Raw genomic sequence first — 14,441 nt, forward strand, 5'->3', positions numbered from 1 at the left:
ATGCGAGAGGAGAGTGAGAGAGGAATCGACTCTACAGTAACTCTGTCAGCTGGCTAGTGGCTACTGGGGAAATGAGCTGTCTACAGACGTCCAACCGAACAGAAAGTTTAGTAAGCAGGCAAATGCTGTTACGTTGTCAAATGGCTGTGGGAGGATGAGAAAATTGCAGTTGAAATCCATTCATTACAAGTCTTGTTTTACTAGTGTTGTTTTGTACAGTGTGATCGCTCACAAAAATGTGAAGGATTACTTCAGGACATGGCACTTACTTCCATCAGTAAGCATATTTGTTTTGCTTTAATTCTTTCTCATGTCTGAGTGTACTGTGGAGAGAAAAAAACCCGAACCTGTGTTGTGTTTTTATAATGATTGTAATGATAATGGTCCAAAATGATGTGAAAATGCATATTTTCACAATGTGCAATGCAATATTTAGTGATAAGAGGCGCACTTGAAACAAAAACATTGTTTTGTTTGGTTTTACGATAAGATAAAGTAAAAACGTATGCACTGAATATGAATATGACTTGGCCTGAATCCATGTTGGTCAGGGTGACTGATAGAAACCATAATAAGGGCCCAATCTGGGATCATTTTTGGAATTATATTACATTGTTAAAATGATTGGCGGCATGGTGGTGCAGTGGTTAGCGCAGTCGCCTCACAGCAAGAAAGTCCTGGGTTCAACCCCCCGGGGTAGTCCAACCTTGGGGGTCGTCCCGGGTCGTCCTCTGTGTGGAGTTTGCATGTTCTCCTGTGTCTGCGTGGGTTTCCTCCGGTTGTTTCGGTTTCCTCCCACCGTCCAAAGACATGTAGGTCAGGTGAATCGGCCATACTAAATTGTCCCTAGGTGTGAATGTGTGTGTGTCGGCCCTGTGATGGACTGGCGGCCTGTCCAGGATGTCTCCCCCGCCTGCCGTCCAATGACTGCTGGGTTAGGCTCCAGCATCCCTGCGACCTGGAGAGCAGGATAAGCGGTTCGGATAATGGATGGATGGATGGATGTTAAGGTGATCCTGAAATATGATTCCTGTCTCTTTTTTTTTTTTTTTTGCATGGGTGGCTTCCTTTTTTTGGGTCATGACTAGGTGCTGTATCCTCTCTTGTATGGATCTCTTATTTTATAAACCATTTTATTTCTATTAGTGTTGTCACTGGTGAAATGTTTCATTTGATATGTTAACTTGTCATATACCAACCTTTTTAAAATCAATGAAACAAATTTTATTACAAAAAAAAAGAACATGACTTGGACTGAAAAAAACTTCAGTCTGGTTTTCTTCTGCTGATAATCCCTGACAATAAAACACTTAAAAAGGCCCGGATGGTCTGATGTGTGGATTAGCTAATCTTAAACACGCCAGTTTATCCGATTTCAACCGTGTCTCGTACAGGTCAGTGGAGGAGAGCTTCAACATGTCTGATGAGAGCGGAGGTCCCAGTCTGGGTGTGGCCCGGAAGAAGAAGATAGCCATCGGGGTCATCTTCCTTCTGTCCTCTGACCCGGAGGAAAACGACCGCTTCCAGGACTTCTTCTTCTCCCACTTCCCCCTCTTTGAAAGCCACATGAACAAACTCAAGAGTGCTATCGAACAGGTGAAGCATGGGGTGTGTGTGTGTGTGAGAAGTGCTTGAGTGAGTGAGTGATGGACTTTCTTGGCTTCTCTGTTCAGGGTTGATGTCTGTGTACATGTTCGTTTGTGTCTGATTATATATTTGTGCCCATACTTGGGAATTAAATATTGGTTTTGGCATATCAATTCATTGCCAACAGATTCCTGTTTTCCCATTGTATTTTTTCCACATGCTCTTTATCACATCACTAACTGGATAGATGTTTTGACGGTCACTATAGAAATTTGCCCATCAGCAAACTCCATTTAATGCCGAGGCTCCAAATACATTCCACATGCAGAGCTCGTTGTAATGAGAGGAGTTGGTGGCCGATTGACAGATTGACTGATCAGTCGCCATACCGTGAATTCTTGTGGTCTGTTTACTGGTGTCTGTTGCTCACAGCATCAGCGGGACCCCGGATGACTTCCAGATTCACTCGCTTGTTTGTATCCTCCCCTTCCCCAAGCATTCCTCCACCTTTCATCTCTCCCAAGTAGGGTTGGGTATTGAGAACCAGTTCTGGTTTGGAAGTTCCAAGCATTGGGTTTTGGTTGAGAGACCTTGACATCCCACTTTTAGGTGGCAAGATGGAGATTAATATTTGCATTTATAATCTATATTTCTCTGAGATATAAACTCACAGAGGAATATGACCCCTCTTCATGCTCATGAGTGTTCCTGGTGGGGAACTTTAAACCACAATTGCAGTGCAGGGGGAGATGGTGGAGCGTGAATGAATTTCACTGATCAGTAACAAGATTTATCATAAAGGGGCTGCGTTCCTTCACAACCGTCTAGTCTCCTTAATTTAGATGGGTAAAATGCATGATTGATATCCTGCCATTTAGAGAATATTTATTCATGTGCTGCATTTTATTTGTTGAAAATGTCTGCATAAAGCATATTATTGGTACATTTTATGATGGTAGATTTTGAAATTAGAATCTAAAATCCAAATATATTGAGATAACTTTTGCTTTTAAAACATTTTGGCTTCTTCAAAAATTGTAGAAATCAAACTGAGATTCAATAAGCTGAGTCAGAACTGGAACCAAATAATAGCCAACTCTCATCCTAAGTACGTGTTTTACGTCACATCAGCTTCATTGCCCATTTGTAAAAGTGTGAATCTGTGTCAATCTCTTAAGGCTATGAAGATGAGTCGTCGGTCAGCTGATGCCAGTCAGAGGGCCTTGGCTTACAGTCGAATGGTGGATGGACTCAATGAGTTCAGGTGAGGCCACAACTCCAATTCATTTCTCTTCTTTTCACTTTTTTTATTTTGGGCCCCCCCCCCCTTTTTTTTTTCTTCTCCCAATTGTACCTGGCCAATTACCCCACTCTTCCAAGCCGTCCCGGTCACTGCTCCATCCCCTCTGCCAATCCGGGGAGGGCTGCAGACTACCACATGCCTCCTCCGATACATGTGGAGTTGCCAGCCACTTCTTTTCACCTGACAGTGAGGAGTGTCACCAGGGGGAATAGCACATGGGAGGATCACGCTATTCCCCCCAGTTCCCCTTCCTCCCTGAACAGGTGCCCCGACTGACCAGAGGAGGTGCTAGTGCAGCAACCATCATCATCTGGCTTCCCACCCACAGACACGGCCGATTGTGTCTGTAGGGACGCCCAACCAAGCCGGAGGTAACATGGGGATTTGAACCGGCGATCCCCGTGTTGGTAGGCAACGGAATAGACTGCTCCCCTACCCGGACACCCTCTTTTCGCTTCTTAACGTGGATTTCACCAATCAGTCACATTTGTCCATCCATCCATTATCCAAACTGCTTATCCTCCTCGAAATATATATCTATCTAGCTATATATATATTTACAGTTTTATTTCATTAAAGCATTCTTTAAATTCCACTGATATAGTCTCATATATCGTTAACTATACAAATAGCTAACTGTCATTTGATTGACTTGGCTAATTTAGTAAAATTTTCTGTCAAGTTCGTTATGTGGTGTCCCCAGTTAAATGTGCCCAAAGTCAGATGGTCACAATGGGCCTAACAACTGTTGAACGTAATGTTTTACAACAAGGCAGCCTGAATGGTGTGGTTCGCCGTCTGCCTATGATACCAAGCGTAGCTCAGTCGTGAAGTTCCAGTGTTTCTTAACGTAGGTCACCGCATAAAACATACCTGTATTCGGGCTGCTGAACACCCGTGTTGCAGTGCTAACATTTGGGTAGCTGTAATTGTCTGCACTGGTCATTTGTGCATGCGTTTGTTTCTGGAGATGGCTCGGAGCAGGTTGAGGCTTTATACCCATATATCCACTCAGGAACATCGTAGATAATCCTTTCTCGCACTTTTGTGTCATCATATAAAGACTTGGAGGTAATGGTGAATGCAGAACAGGGGATTAGGGGATTAACACTGGAAATTTGTCCGTAGGCTGGTAGATTGTCGTTGCCAAGTCTGTCTTATCTGCCAGTCCACCATCATTTCAACATCTGGTAGTTGAAAATGTAATAATTTACAGGTGAAATAGATTGAGATTCACCAGTCACTGGTATAGGTGAATGAATGTGTGTGAATTTATGCATGTAATTCAGGTTCTGTCGGTTATCAATACGTCATAAAGATGCTGGTAAAGAGCATGATAATGTAGAGGAGGATTAAAGTGTCATCACATGCTGTAAGAAAAAAAAAGTTTTTTTCACATAATTCTGCCTCAACAAAGATTAGTTTTCATCGTCTTCATTGTTTGTTAAATAAGTATAGCAAGTTATTCAGTTAGAAACTTTACAGTTATTTATTAATTTGTTTATTTATTATTATTTTTGTCCATCCATAACTGCACAGTACTCGTCCCCCACTCCAACCCCAAATCCACTTAAATCCTTAAACAACGTTTTAAGTGGCGTCAGAATGAGCAAACATTAACATACTAAGGGGTGAGTTTTTAGGACAGAGAAGAGAAGAGAAGACTGAGAGACCAGCAAGATGATGGCTGTCATCCCAAATGATCAGTCAGTTTGTGGTGGTGGGGAGCAAGAGAGGGAAAACAATGGCAGAAGTTGAAACGGGGATTCTCGAATTCTATTCCTGTAACTGGTGTGGTTTTACTTGGGTGTCACTGCAGTCAATGATTAATTAATTAATACACACACACACAAACATACTCTGTAGTTTAGTATGTGTCTGACTTCCTGATATGCTTGCATGGCGTTTGCATAACTTGAGCCAAAAACAGAGAACACACTGTTCTACGGCGTTGACTCCGTGGTTCCTTCTTGGCTGAAATGACCACTGGGACCTCCCTTCTTTGCTTATAGGCGGTGTGTGTGTGTGTGTGTGTGTGTGTGTGTGTGTGTGTGTGTGTGTGTGTGTGTGTGTGTGTGTGTGTGTGTGTGTGCGTGCATATGTTTTAATGGGGGAGGTATTTGTGGTATCCAACTAAAGCTGTTAGAGCATGTGTGTTAACAGCCTTAGTGTGACGTAGGAAACACACGTTTAATTAGGTGCAAGTTTCAAGCAATGTGCACATTGGTGTATGCATGCACACCTGACTGCACACCGTTGCCTTCACTTGGCACATTCACACATGTACACACACACACACTTGCTGGCAGCTCCCTATCTGAGGTCCCACCAGTTTTGCAGTCATACGCTTGCTGGCGGTTGGCCACAGCAAGCGAGGCCTCCTGATAGGAAACTTTATCTTCTTTAGACTGTAGCTGCAGGTACCAGAAAAGCAATATACCCGTGCCAGCAGTAGGAAAGCTGTTGCCTGAGACAAACAAAATATCTTCAGTTCTGCCCCTCAGACCACAGCTAAATATACCCAGCACCGTCAGGACTTCTGCTGCTTGCTCCGGTGACTTAATGGAAGATTACAGAACGAAAAAAAAAGAGAGGCTAGAAATGCCTTTCCACCACGTCCACACTGCCTTGACGTAGGTCCACGGCAAGAACGCGTGCATACCCACGCACACACTGGCAAAGATAAGTGCCCCAGTAGATAGAGGCATGCTCACATAATATCTACAGCTTGTATTGGGAACATTTTAGGGTCAGTAGTCAAAGTGGTCTGTCAGCGGGTGGCAGCACAGTGCTGACACCTCTAGAGTCAGGGACCTGATTCCTTTTTGGGGGTACACATACTGGAGGACAACATGTTCCCATATTGACCCCTACTTTTAACCCACAGTGCTGTGAGGCTGCTTGGGGAAAATGGGTTACCATTGAGATGACTCTTCATGCCTGCATCAGTACATAAAGTAGATAAAGCATCTCACAATAACCCCGCAGTTTCCACCCTGGGAATTGACTTGACAGTGATAATGGGGTTTTTAAGCCTTACCCAATAGGGCTTTTTTCAGTGGGCTGTCCATACTCTTGAGTTCCCACACCAGTGAATACAAACAAGAACAAACGTAGTTTAAAAATGCAACAGAACCGGTCTGTGAAGGTTCTCATTCATCCAGGTCATGGTTATCCAAAGGAGTTGAATCAAGTGCAACTGGACTTGGTATATATCCGTGAAGACGTTTCGCCTCGCGTCTACGTCTTCACGGATATATACCAAGTCCAGTTGCACTTGATTCAACTCCTTTGGATAACAGAACCGGTATTCAAATCCGCATAAGGTCACAACAGGAGGTTGTGTCACTAAAATTCCTCTTGATATGTTTATGAATAGTGGACTTAATAGTGTTTCTATCTGTATCACAATTTATAATTTTAAATTCTTGACATCAGTTTTGAAGCATTTAATAAATTAATTTACTCATTCAGAACACCCTATGTGGCATAAAGCAGTCAAGTTAACACTATGCAAAAATTTGAAATATTATTTGATTAGTTGATGAAATATTTTTTCTCTTTTGATTCACTGAGAGTTAAAAGCATATGATTAGTGATATGATCACAATTTCAGGCAAAAAAAAGAAAGAAAAGATAATGATCTGTGCCGTAGCCGTGTACCGCTGTCTACAAAGAAAATGGTACTTAATCTGTCCGTCATGGTAACGTTGTGTCTGTATTAAGTTTCCAAGTTGGATATAGTGATGCGCAGCACCAATGGAAGCCGAAAAGGCTGACGTCAGAAACAAATGAATGGCTGCTTATAGCCAAGAAGTTTGAAATGGCATCTTGAGGCTAATTTGGCACCTCGTGTCTTTTACGTCATTGCCATGCTCCTTAAAAAGTCACCCGAAGAGCTGCTGAAAGGGTAGGACAAATCTAGACCGCCACCTCTTCTAGTAGAGATGCCCCCGCCTTCACCCCTCCCGTTTCTGGAACTATTAATGGGATTACGTACTCCAGATACCTTGTCGCTGCAGGGTTAAGTGGGGCTTACCAGGGCCAGGGTCAACCTAACCGGTTAATAACGCAGGAATTAATCAAGCACTATTATGTTATTTGATGTCTACACAGGGTTCCCCTGTGCCCTGGAAAACCTGGAAAGTTCTGGACCAGTATTCCAGTTATGGAAAATGATCAAATTGATCAGATGTCCTGGATGGATTATTAAAGTCATGTTAAATTCATAAATCCATCCATTATCCAACCGCTTATCCTGCTCTTGGGGTCGCGGGGGATGCTGGAGCCTATCCCAGTAGTCATTGGGCGGCAGGCGAGGAGACACCCTGGACAGGCCGCCAGGCCATCACAGGGCCTGAGGTTGCATATTTTTAGCTGCTGCGATTCCACATCAGAGGTTGAAGTTTGGGGGTGCATCAGGACCGCTGCTATGCTGACAAAATGTGAAGAGGATCTCTTTTCAGAGTTGTTTTTTTTTGGGAGGGGGGTGTGGAGTGGATTGACTGACCAAGTGACCTCGGGTCCCCTCTGGCCTGCCCTTTTAGATCCTGCTATGTTGTGTAGTGAACCCCACGCTACTCGGTACAACGGTATACTGTTTAGAACTGTCACCACTTGCCCGCTAACCTTGAGAGTGCAGGTCCAAGGATTATATTTCAGTCCGGGGGGGGGGGTGCATGGTGATGGGATGAGGAAGAAGTACAACTGCATTAGAATGCACTGCAGATTCATAATCTCTTACTTTCCCATCTGGTGGAACATTTGGTTTTAATTTTACATTTTGAGCAAAGACAACTTAGGTGTGCTGGCCTTTTTTTTTCTTCTTCTTCATGGAAAACATTGCAACTTAAAATAGATTCCGAAACAGTCTCGCTTTAGCGCCATGTCAGTCTTGTTCTGTGACACCTGCATTTCGTCATCTCCCACGTCTGTTGGCATCTGTCCCGTCTGTGGGCTCGGTTAAATTTAGTCCGGTTTTGGATTTGGTCGAGAGTTAAACTTGTTAACCTCCAGTATGCTTGATAACCGCACCTTGTGGATTTTCTCTAAAACATGGCCTGTGGGATTTGGAATCGGATCTGGAAACAGAATTCAACTCGCCTGTTGAAAGGAAGTTTCAGTGTCCAGGTCAGGTGCTCCTGTGTAAGCCAGGGTAGAGACAGTCTCTTTGTCGAACGTTGTCGTCACGATTTATTGTCAAGTAAGTTTTGCAACATCTATCTATCTATCTATCTATCTATCTATCTATCTATCTATCTATCTATCTATCTATCTATCTATCTATCTATCTATCTATCTATCTATCTATCTATCTATCTATCTATCTATCTATCTATCTATCTATCTAAGAAAGCTGCTTTAAGAAGCTTTAAGAGGAGATAACAGGCTTGCATGTGATTTGGAATATGCCATACAGTGTTGTTGGCATTCCTTGGAAAACGCTGCAGCTCTGTTATGACGTGACCCAGATCCGAACCCCGAACTCAGCTGCCTGCAGGGGAAGCTTTGTTTCCTTCACTCAGCACACAGGACATATTTCAGTGTAATAAAACGCCTGCAATGCTCCACATTCCTTAGGCTGCAGAGATTCCCTTCTGCCTCTGTGTCAAAGCCTGGACCGCTGCCGAGACGTGTTCCCCTCCACACCCCATCCCACCATGCTCTATGGAAACTCCTGTCCCTCCTGGTGGACAAACACCCCGACTGTGGCGCGTGCGCACACACACACACACACACACACACACACACACACACACGTAGGCACATGCACTCGCGTGCATGCTTGTATCAGCAAAGAGAGAGGGGTATGGTTGTGTATATCGGTGTGTGTGTTTCACTTGCATGTGTGCACTTGCGCATGCACACACAACAAACCAGGGTCTCCCAACGCCTGGGTGCAGACAGCGAAGCTCTGTGAGCTGAGATCTCCTTTGTTCCTTCCCAGGGACAATAACACTTCTGTTCTCTGTGCTCTGTCTCTGTCTTCCTCTTTGTTGTCTCTCTCTCTCTCTCTCTCTCTCTCTCTCTCTCTCTCTCTCTCTCTCTCTCTCTCTCTCTCTCTCTCTCTCTCTCTCTCTCTCTCTCTCTCTCTCTCCCCTCCCCCCTTCACCTTTTCCCCTTCTGTCTTTTCTTTTGCTGCCTTCCTCTCTCTACCTCTCCCCCTTTGTCTTTCTCTCTCTCTCTCTCTCTCTCCTTCTCTCTCCTCAGGACAACCATCTGTGACCTGTACACCATGCCCCGGGTGGCTGAGCCTGTCTGGTTGACCATGATGTCTGGAGCTCCTGAGAAGAATCAGCTCTGCGGTCTCTTCATGAGGGAGCTCTCCCTGCTGATGGAGCAGGCCTCCAAGAACCAGTTGGGTGGCTCCTCCCCTTTTGTAGATCTTGATTTGGTTGAATGATTGGTGGACAGCGAGGCTGACACACACATAGGAAGAGTCTTGCATGCACACACACACAGACAAAGAGAAAGACACACACATACACAAATGTCAACACAGATGGACATACAGACAGTCACAGAGTGATTGTATTTCTTTGGCTGATGGACACTTCTAGGCTAAGCTTAAGTACACACATGCACACACAAACTCACACTATGGTCAACTTTTCTCCTTTTTGTCAAACTATGCATGCATGCTTACAACACAACAGACTGCACAGTCTTGTCACACACATTAACCTGTATGGATGATGTCTGTCGCTCTCTTTCTCTGTCTCTCTTTGTGACACAAACCCACACACACACACACACACACACACAGCCTCTGTATTCTCCTTCTCAGAGGGAGCTGTAAAAACGATAAATCCCTGCCAGTCTCTGCCCAGTAATTGTTCATATTACAAAAGCGAAGCCAAAGCACTGCTTATTGTACATATTGTACGTATGTGAATTGGTAGCAAGGCCTTTATTGAACACGCCACTAATCCACACTCTGTGTCTCTCACTCACACACACACACACACACACACACACACACACACACACACACACACACACACACACACACAGCACTAAGAACACTACGAACAGTAAACATCACCAAACGGCTATCCTAAGTTCACCATGACGAACACGAGTTTCTGCCTCACACTAATTCTAAGTCCCATGACTCGCTGTGAGGACACTACTACTAATACAGTATTTCCGGGCTTTTTTTTTTTTTTTGCTATCCTGAGTCACAAAAGTGAGCTTGACCACAGTCTCACTGTGAATCATGAGACAGGAAGAGAAACACACCAGTGGTCATGACTACGAAGTGAATCATGGTGTGTGTGTGTGTGTGTGTGTGTGTGTGTGTGTGTGTGTGTGTGTGTGTGTGTGTGTGTGTGTGTGTGTGTGTGTATGCTTGCTTGCTTGTCTGACCTAACTGACGTCTAGGAAGGAAATGGGAATTTAGCAGAAACGAAATAATTTTGTGTTACAATTGGCTTTAATGATAAAGACCTTGCCATAGTTCTCTTAATTATAAATTATTCTAATACACAAATATGTCCTCTTATATTTCGTTTTTGCTAAACCATTACTTTTTAGTTCTTTTCTCTCTTGGTAACATGTTTTGTTCTGAAAACCCTTTCTTCACAATTTTTCAGATTCCTCCCTGCATTACTGACAGCCGTCCTGACCAATCATCTGGCCTGGGTGCCCACCGTCATGCCCAATGGGCAGCCTCCAATCAAGATTTTCCTGGAGAAGCACTCTTCCCAAAGTGTTGACATGCTGGCCAAGACTCACCCGTACAACCCACTCTGGGCACAGCTCGGTGAGACACACTCTCCACAGACACATAAATGTAAAACTGCTGCTGCACATGTCTGCTGGGGCTGGGAATCGATAGGAACACCCCGATTCAATATCATATTTTAGTGTCGATTCGATATATATTGTGATTTTTCAGCTATAACAATATTATAAATATTGTCCTGGATTCAAGCCCCGGGGTAGTCCAACCTTGGGGGTCGTCCCAGGTCATCCTCTGTGTGGAGTTTGCATGTTCTCCCCGTGTCTGTGTGGGTTTCCTCCGGATGCTCCGGTTTCCTCCCACAGTCCAAAGACATGTAGGTCAGGTGAATCAGCCGTACTAAATTGTCCCTAGGTGTGAATGTGGCGCCTCCCTTCATGTCTCCATAAAGTGCAATAAACCATGTGCTAGTGATTCATTTTTTTCCCTGATGGTTAATATTCGCAGAGGATGTTGCTCTGTTTCCTCTAGATGTGTGAGTACACAGTTGTTTGCTAACGTGTTAGCCTAAGAACTTGCCAGTACATACATACTCTGTGTTATCTTGCGTGCGTCTTCTTCTCTCTGCGAGCTTCAACCTACAACGCGTTCTCAACGTGTGAGTGGCGAGCACAGATGTATAGCAGGGGGGGAAGGGAGGGAGGGATGGCATCGTATGGTCAACACTGCGGTGAAAGAGAAGGTAAAGCCTTTCTCTGATCAATGCAATAGGCAGTAAAAGCGACCCTTTTACATCGGTGGGAGTCACTGTTGATATCAAATATATTGCTTAATGTGGCTTTGACCCCTGTGTTACAAAAGCTTAAAAACATGTATGCTTCTCCTGAGTAAGCATTCAAACAATTCAGTGTAAACATTCAGAGATGTAGAAATAGTTATTGAACCTCTTCACAGCATCTGTCTCATGAAGAGCAGTGGCACTCGAACCATAACAGTCATATTGGTGCAATAAATAAGTGTAAATTGGAGCTCTGCAGAATGCAGAATCATTATTGAGCCTCTTCATAGTGTTTGTTTATCATGGTTCAGCATTGAAATTCACGGGCATCTCTACAGACCCAATTGGCTGTGTCTGTGGGTGGGAAGCCGGATGTGGGTATGTGTCCTGGTCGCTGCACTAGTGCCTCCTCTGGTCAGTCGGGGCGCCTGTTCGGGGGCGTGGAGGGAACTGGGGGGAATGGCGTGATCCTCTCATGTGCTACGAACCCCTGGCAACACTCCTCACTGTCAGGTGAAAAGAAGCGGCTGGTGGCTCCACATGTATCGGAGGAGGCATGTGGTGGTCTGTAGCCCTCCCCGGATTGGCAGAGGGGGTGGAGTAGCGACCAGGATGGCTTGGAAGAATGGGGTAATTGGCCAAATACAATTGGGGAGAAAAAGGGAGAAAATAAAAAAAAAACATTGAAATTCAGAATTAATACAGCAATATTAACATCATCATGTCTTAGTATTTCGATTTTGCCCTTCAATTCCCCCTCCCGCCCATAATGGCCACACACACACACACACACACACACACGCGCGCACGCACGCACGCACACACATTCCTACAGTGCCTTACAGGCACTTCTCCAGCAACACTAAAGGACACCTGTTCACTGCTGTGTAAAACGTAATGTCTGATTGGTCAGTGTCTGATTTGTCTTATTTTTCATTTATCTGTGTCTTTTATCACAACATTAAGGTCAACCTTTATTTATACATTTAAATATACCGAAAGCAAGCCACATAGATAATCTGCTGACTTCTGCACCATTTACTCGCAATCCCATATGAACAAGTACACTCCTGGTTGACCTCTTTGCTCTGCTTCTGGTAGGCTACTCTCTGTCCACCCAACTAAAGTGACAAGCTCTAGGTTCAGATTTTTTCCTCTCACCTGGCCCCAAAATGATGGCATGAGCTCGTGGTCTCCATCAGAGATACTGACTCATTTACTTTCTTCAAGGAAGGCCTAGAAACTGTCTTCTTCAAGGCCTACTTTAATCCCTAAAGCTGTTTCTGGGGACACTTTTGTACTTGCACTTGACAGCTTGATTTGCCTGTTCTCTGGCTTGGGGCAGTGTAAATCTTTGTACTTTGATTCCCCTATTCTCCGCCTCTTGATGTGCTAAGGTGCTCTTATGATGAATGCCCTCAACTTGAAATTGAGTCTTGGCTATGGTATGATGACAGTGTAGCGCTTTATGAAGCCAGGTTGTAAACACTTGAGTTCATCTGCTAGTTGCCGTCCCTCATGTAAGCTGCTTTAGATAAAAGCATCGGCTAAATGAGTAAGTGTAAAATCAAAATGCAGTAATATTGGTGTTTGAAAGCAATTATAAGGCAAGACTTTGCTCGCCGCTTTCATACCTAACTTCTCATACAAGGGGAGACTCCAGTGGTATGAAGTGTGTCACGCTAGGTGAGATGTAAAGGGGACAATAAGGCACCTGAGATGTCGCAGTGTCTCGTGTTGATCTAATGGTATTGCAATATAACCTGGAGCCTCAGGTCTCACTGTATCGTATAGCTCATGTAAGACTATACAATGAGACCAGCCGAATAACACAAACCTGAAAACACAGATAAAGTTGACGCTTGTCAGGGATCTCGATGTTTTGCCTGTTGGTTAAGGTTTTCATGAGCTCAGTCTGCCATATCTGCGCGATGTTCATTACAATCTCACTTCCTCTGCAAAGTCTGCTGGCTAACTTATTCTTCTGCATTTGGCTGTTGTGGAGAAGATGTAAAATGCTGTGTGCCGTATCGAATTTTACCCGCCAGTTTCCATTGAAATTAGCAGTTAAAAAGTGTTCATGATATGGACATTGACTGTATGGAGATGAGCTGTTGCCTTAGAAATGCAAGCATAGGAAGCATCAAAAAGGACATTTGTTTGCTTGTAAATCTTTAGGATTGTAAAAGAAACTAAAGCTTTGCTTACATTCTGACAGAAGAGAATCAGTAAAAATTGATGAAGTCTTTGATTTGAACCTCAATGTTTTCCCTTCGCTTCCCCTTGGCGGCACGGTGGCGCAGTGGTTAGCGCGGTCGCCTCACAAGAAGAAGCTCCTGGGTTTGAGCCCCGGGGTAGTCCAACCTTGGGGGCCGTCCCACGTCGTCCTCTGTGTGGAGTTTGCATGTTCACTCTGTGTCTATGTGGGTTTCCTCTGGGTGCTCTGGTTTCCTCCCACAGTCCAAAGACATGTAGGTCAGGTGAATCGGCTGTGTGTGTGTGTGTGTGTGTGTGTGTGTGTGTGTGTGTGTGTGTGTGTGTGTGTGTGTGTGTGTGTGTGTGTGTGTGTGTGTGTGTGTGTGTGTGTGTGTGTGTGTGCGTGCGCGCCCTGTGATGGTCTGGTGGCCTGCCCAGGGTGTCTCCCTGCCTGCCACCCAGTGACTGCTGGGGGGGAGGCTCCAGCATCCCTGAGTAAAGATAAGCGGTTTTGATAATGAATGAATGAATGTTTTCCCTTCTTGTGAAAGCATCTAAGTTGATGTAGTCAGAAAACTCACCGTTGGTTGCTATATAGGGTAGGATGTATTTGCAGATATCTGCACATGGCTTACTGCAAAAAATACTGAGTGGAAAAACAGAATGGAAATATGAAGTTGAATTTATAAATTCATATAGCAGGTATGTGTGATGGACTGGCGGCTGGTCCAGGGTGTCTCCCTGCCTGCCGCCCAATGACTGCTGGGATAGGCTCCAGCATCCCTGCGACCCTAAGAGCAGGATGAGCGGTTCGGATAATGGATGGGTATAGATATAGCAAGTACAGACATGCTAACAGGTCATTGAATATATTGTGGGCAAACATTGTACTC

The 14,441-nt window shown here is 44.5% G+C and overlaps 1 protein-coding gene across 3 annotated transcripts in view; it reads left to right on the top strand.

The window, feature by feature from the left end:
* Nucleotides 1–14,441, top strand: part of fnip1 (folliculin interacting protein 1) — a 64,937-nt gene that overhangs the window by 42,950 nt on the left and 7,546 nt on the right. For all 3 annotated transcript variants that reach the window (XM_056285285.1, XM_056285287.1, XM_056285286.1), the window contains 4 exons: nucleotides 1,395–1,596; nucleotides 2,766–2,851; nucleotides 9,101–9,247; nucleotides 10,486–10,655. In XM_056285285.1, coding sequence (XP_056141260.1) covers nucleotides 1,395–1,596; nucleotides 2,766–2,851; nucleotides 9,101–9,247; nucleotides 10,486–10,655 — 605 coding nt within the window. The remainder of the gene's footprint in view (nucleotides 1–1,394; nucleotides 1,597–2,765; nucleotides 2,852–9,100; nucleotides 9,248–10,485; nucleotides 10,656–14,441) is intronic.

The sequence above is a fragment of the Lampris incognitus genome, chromosome 8, assembly GCF_029633865.1.
Source record: "Lampris incognitus isolate fLamInc1 chromosome 8, fLamInc1.hap2, whole genome shotgun sequence".
Taxonomy (NCBI): domain Eukaryota; kingdom Metazoa; phylum Chordata; class Actinopteri; order Lampriformes; family Lampridae; genus Lampris; species Lampris incognitus.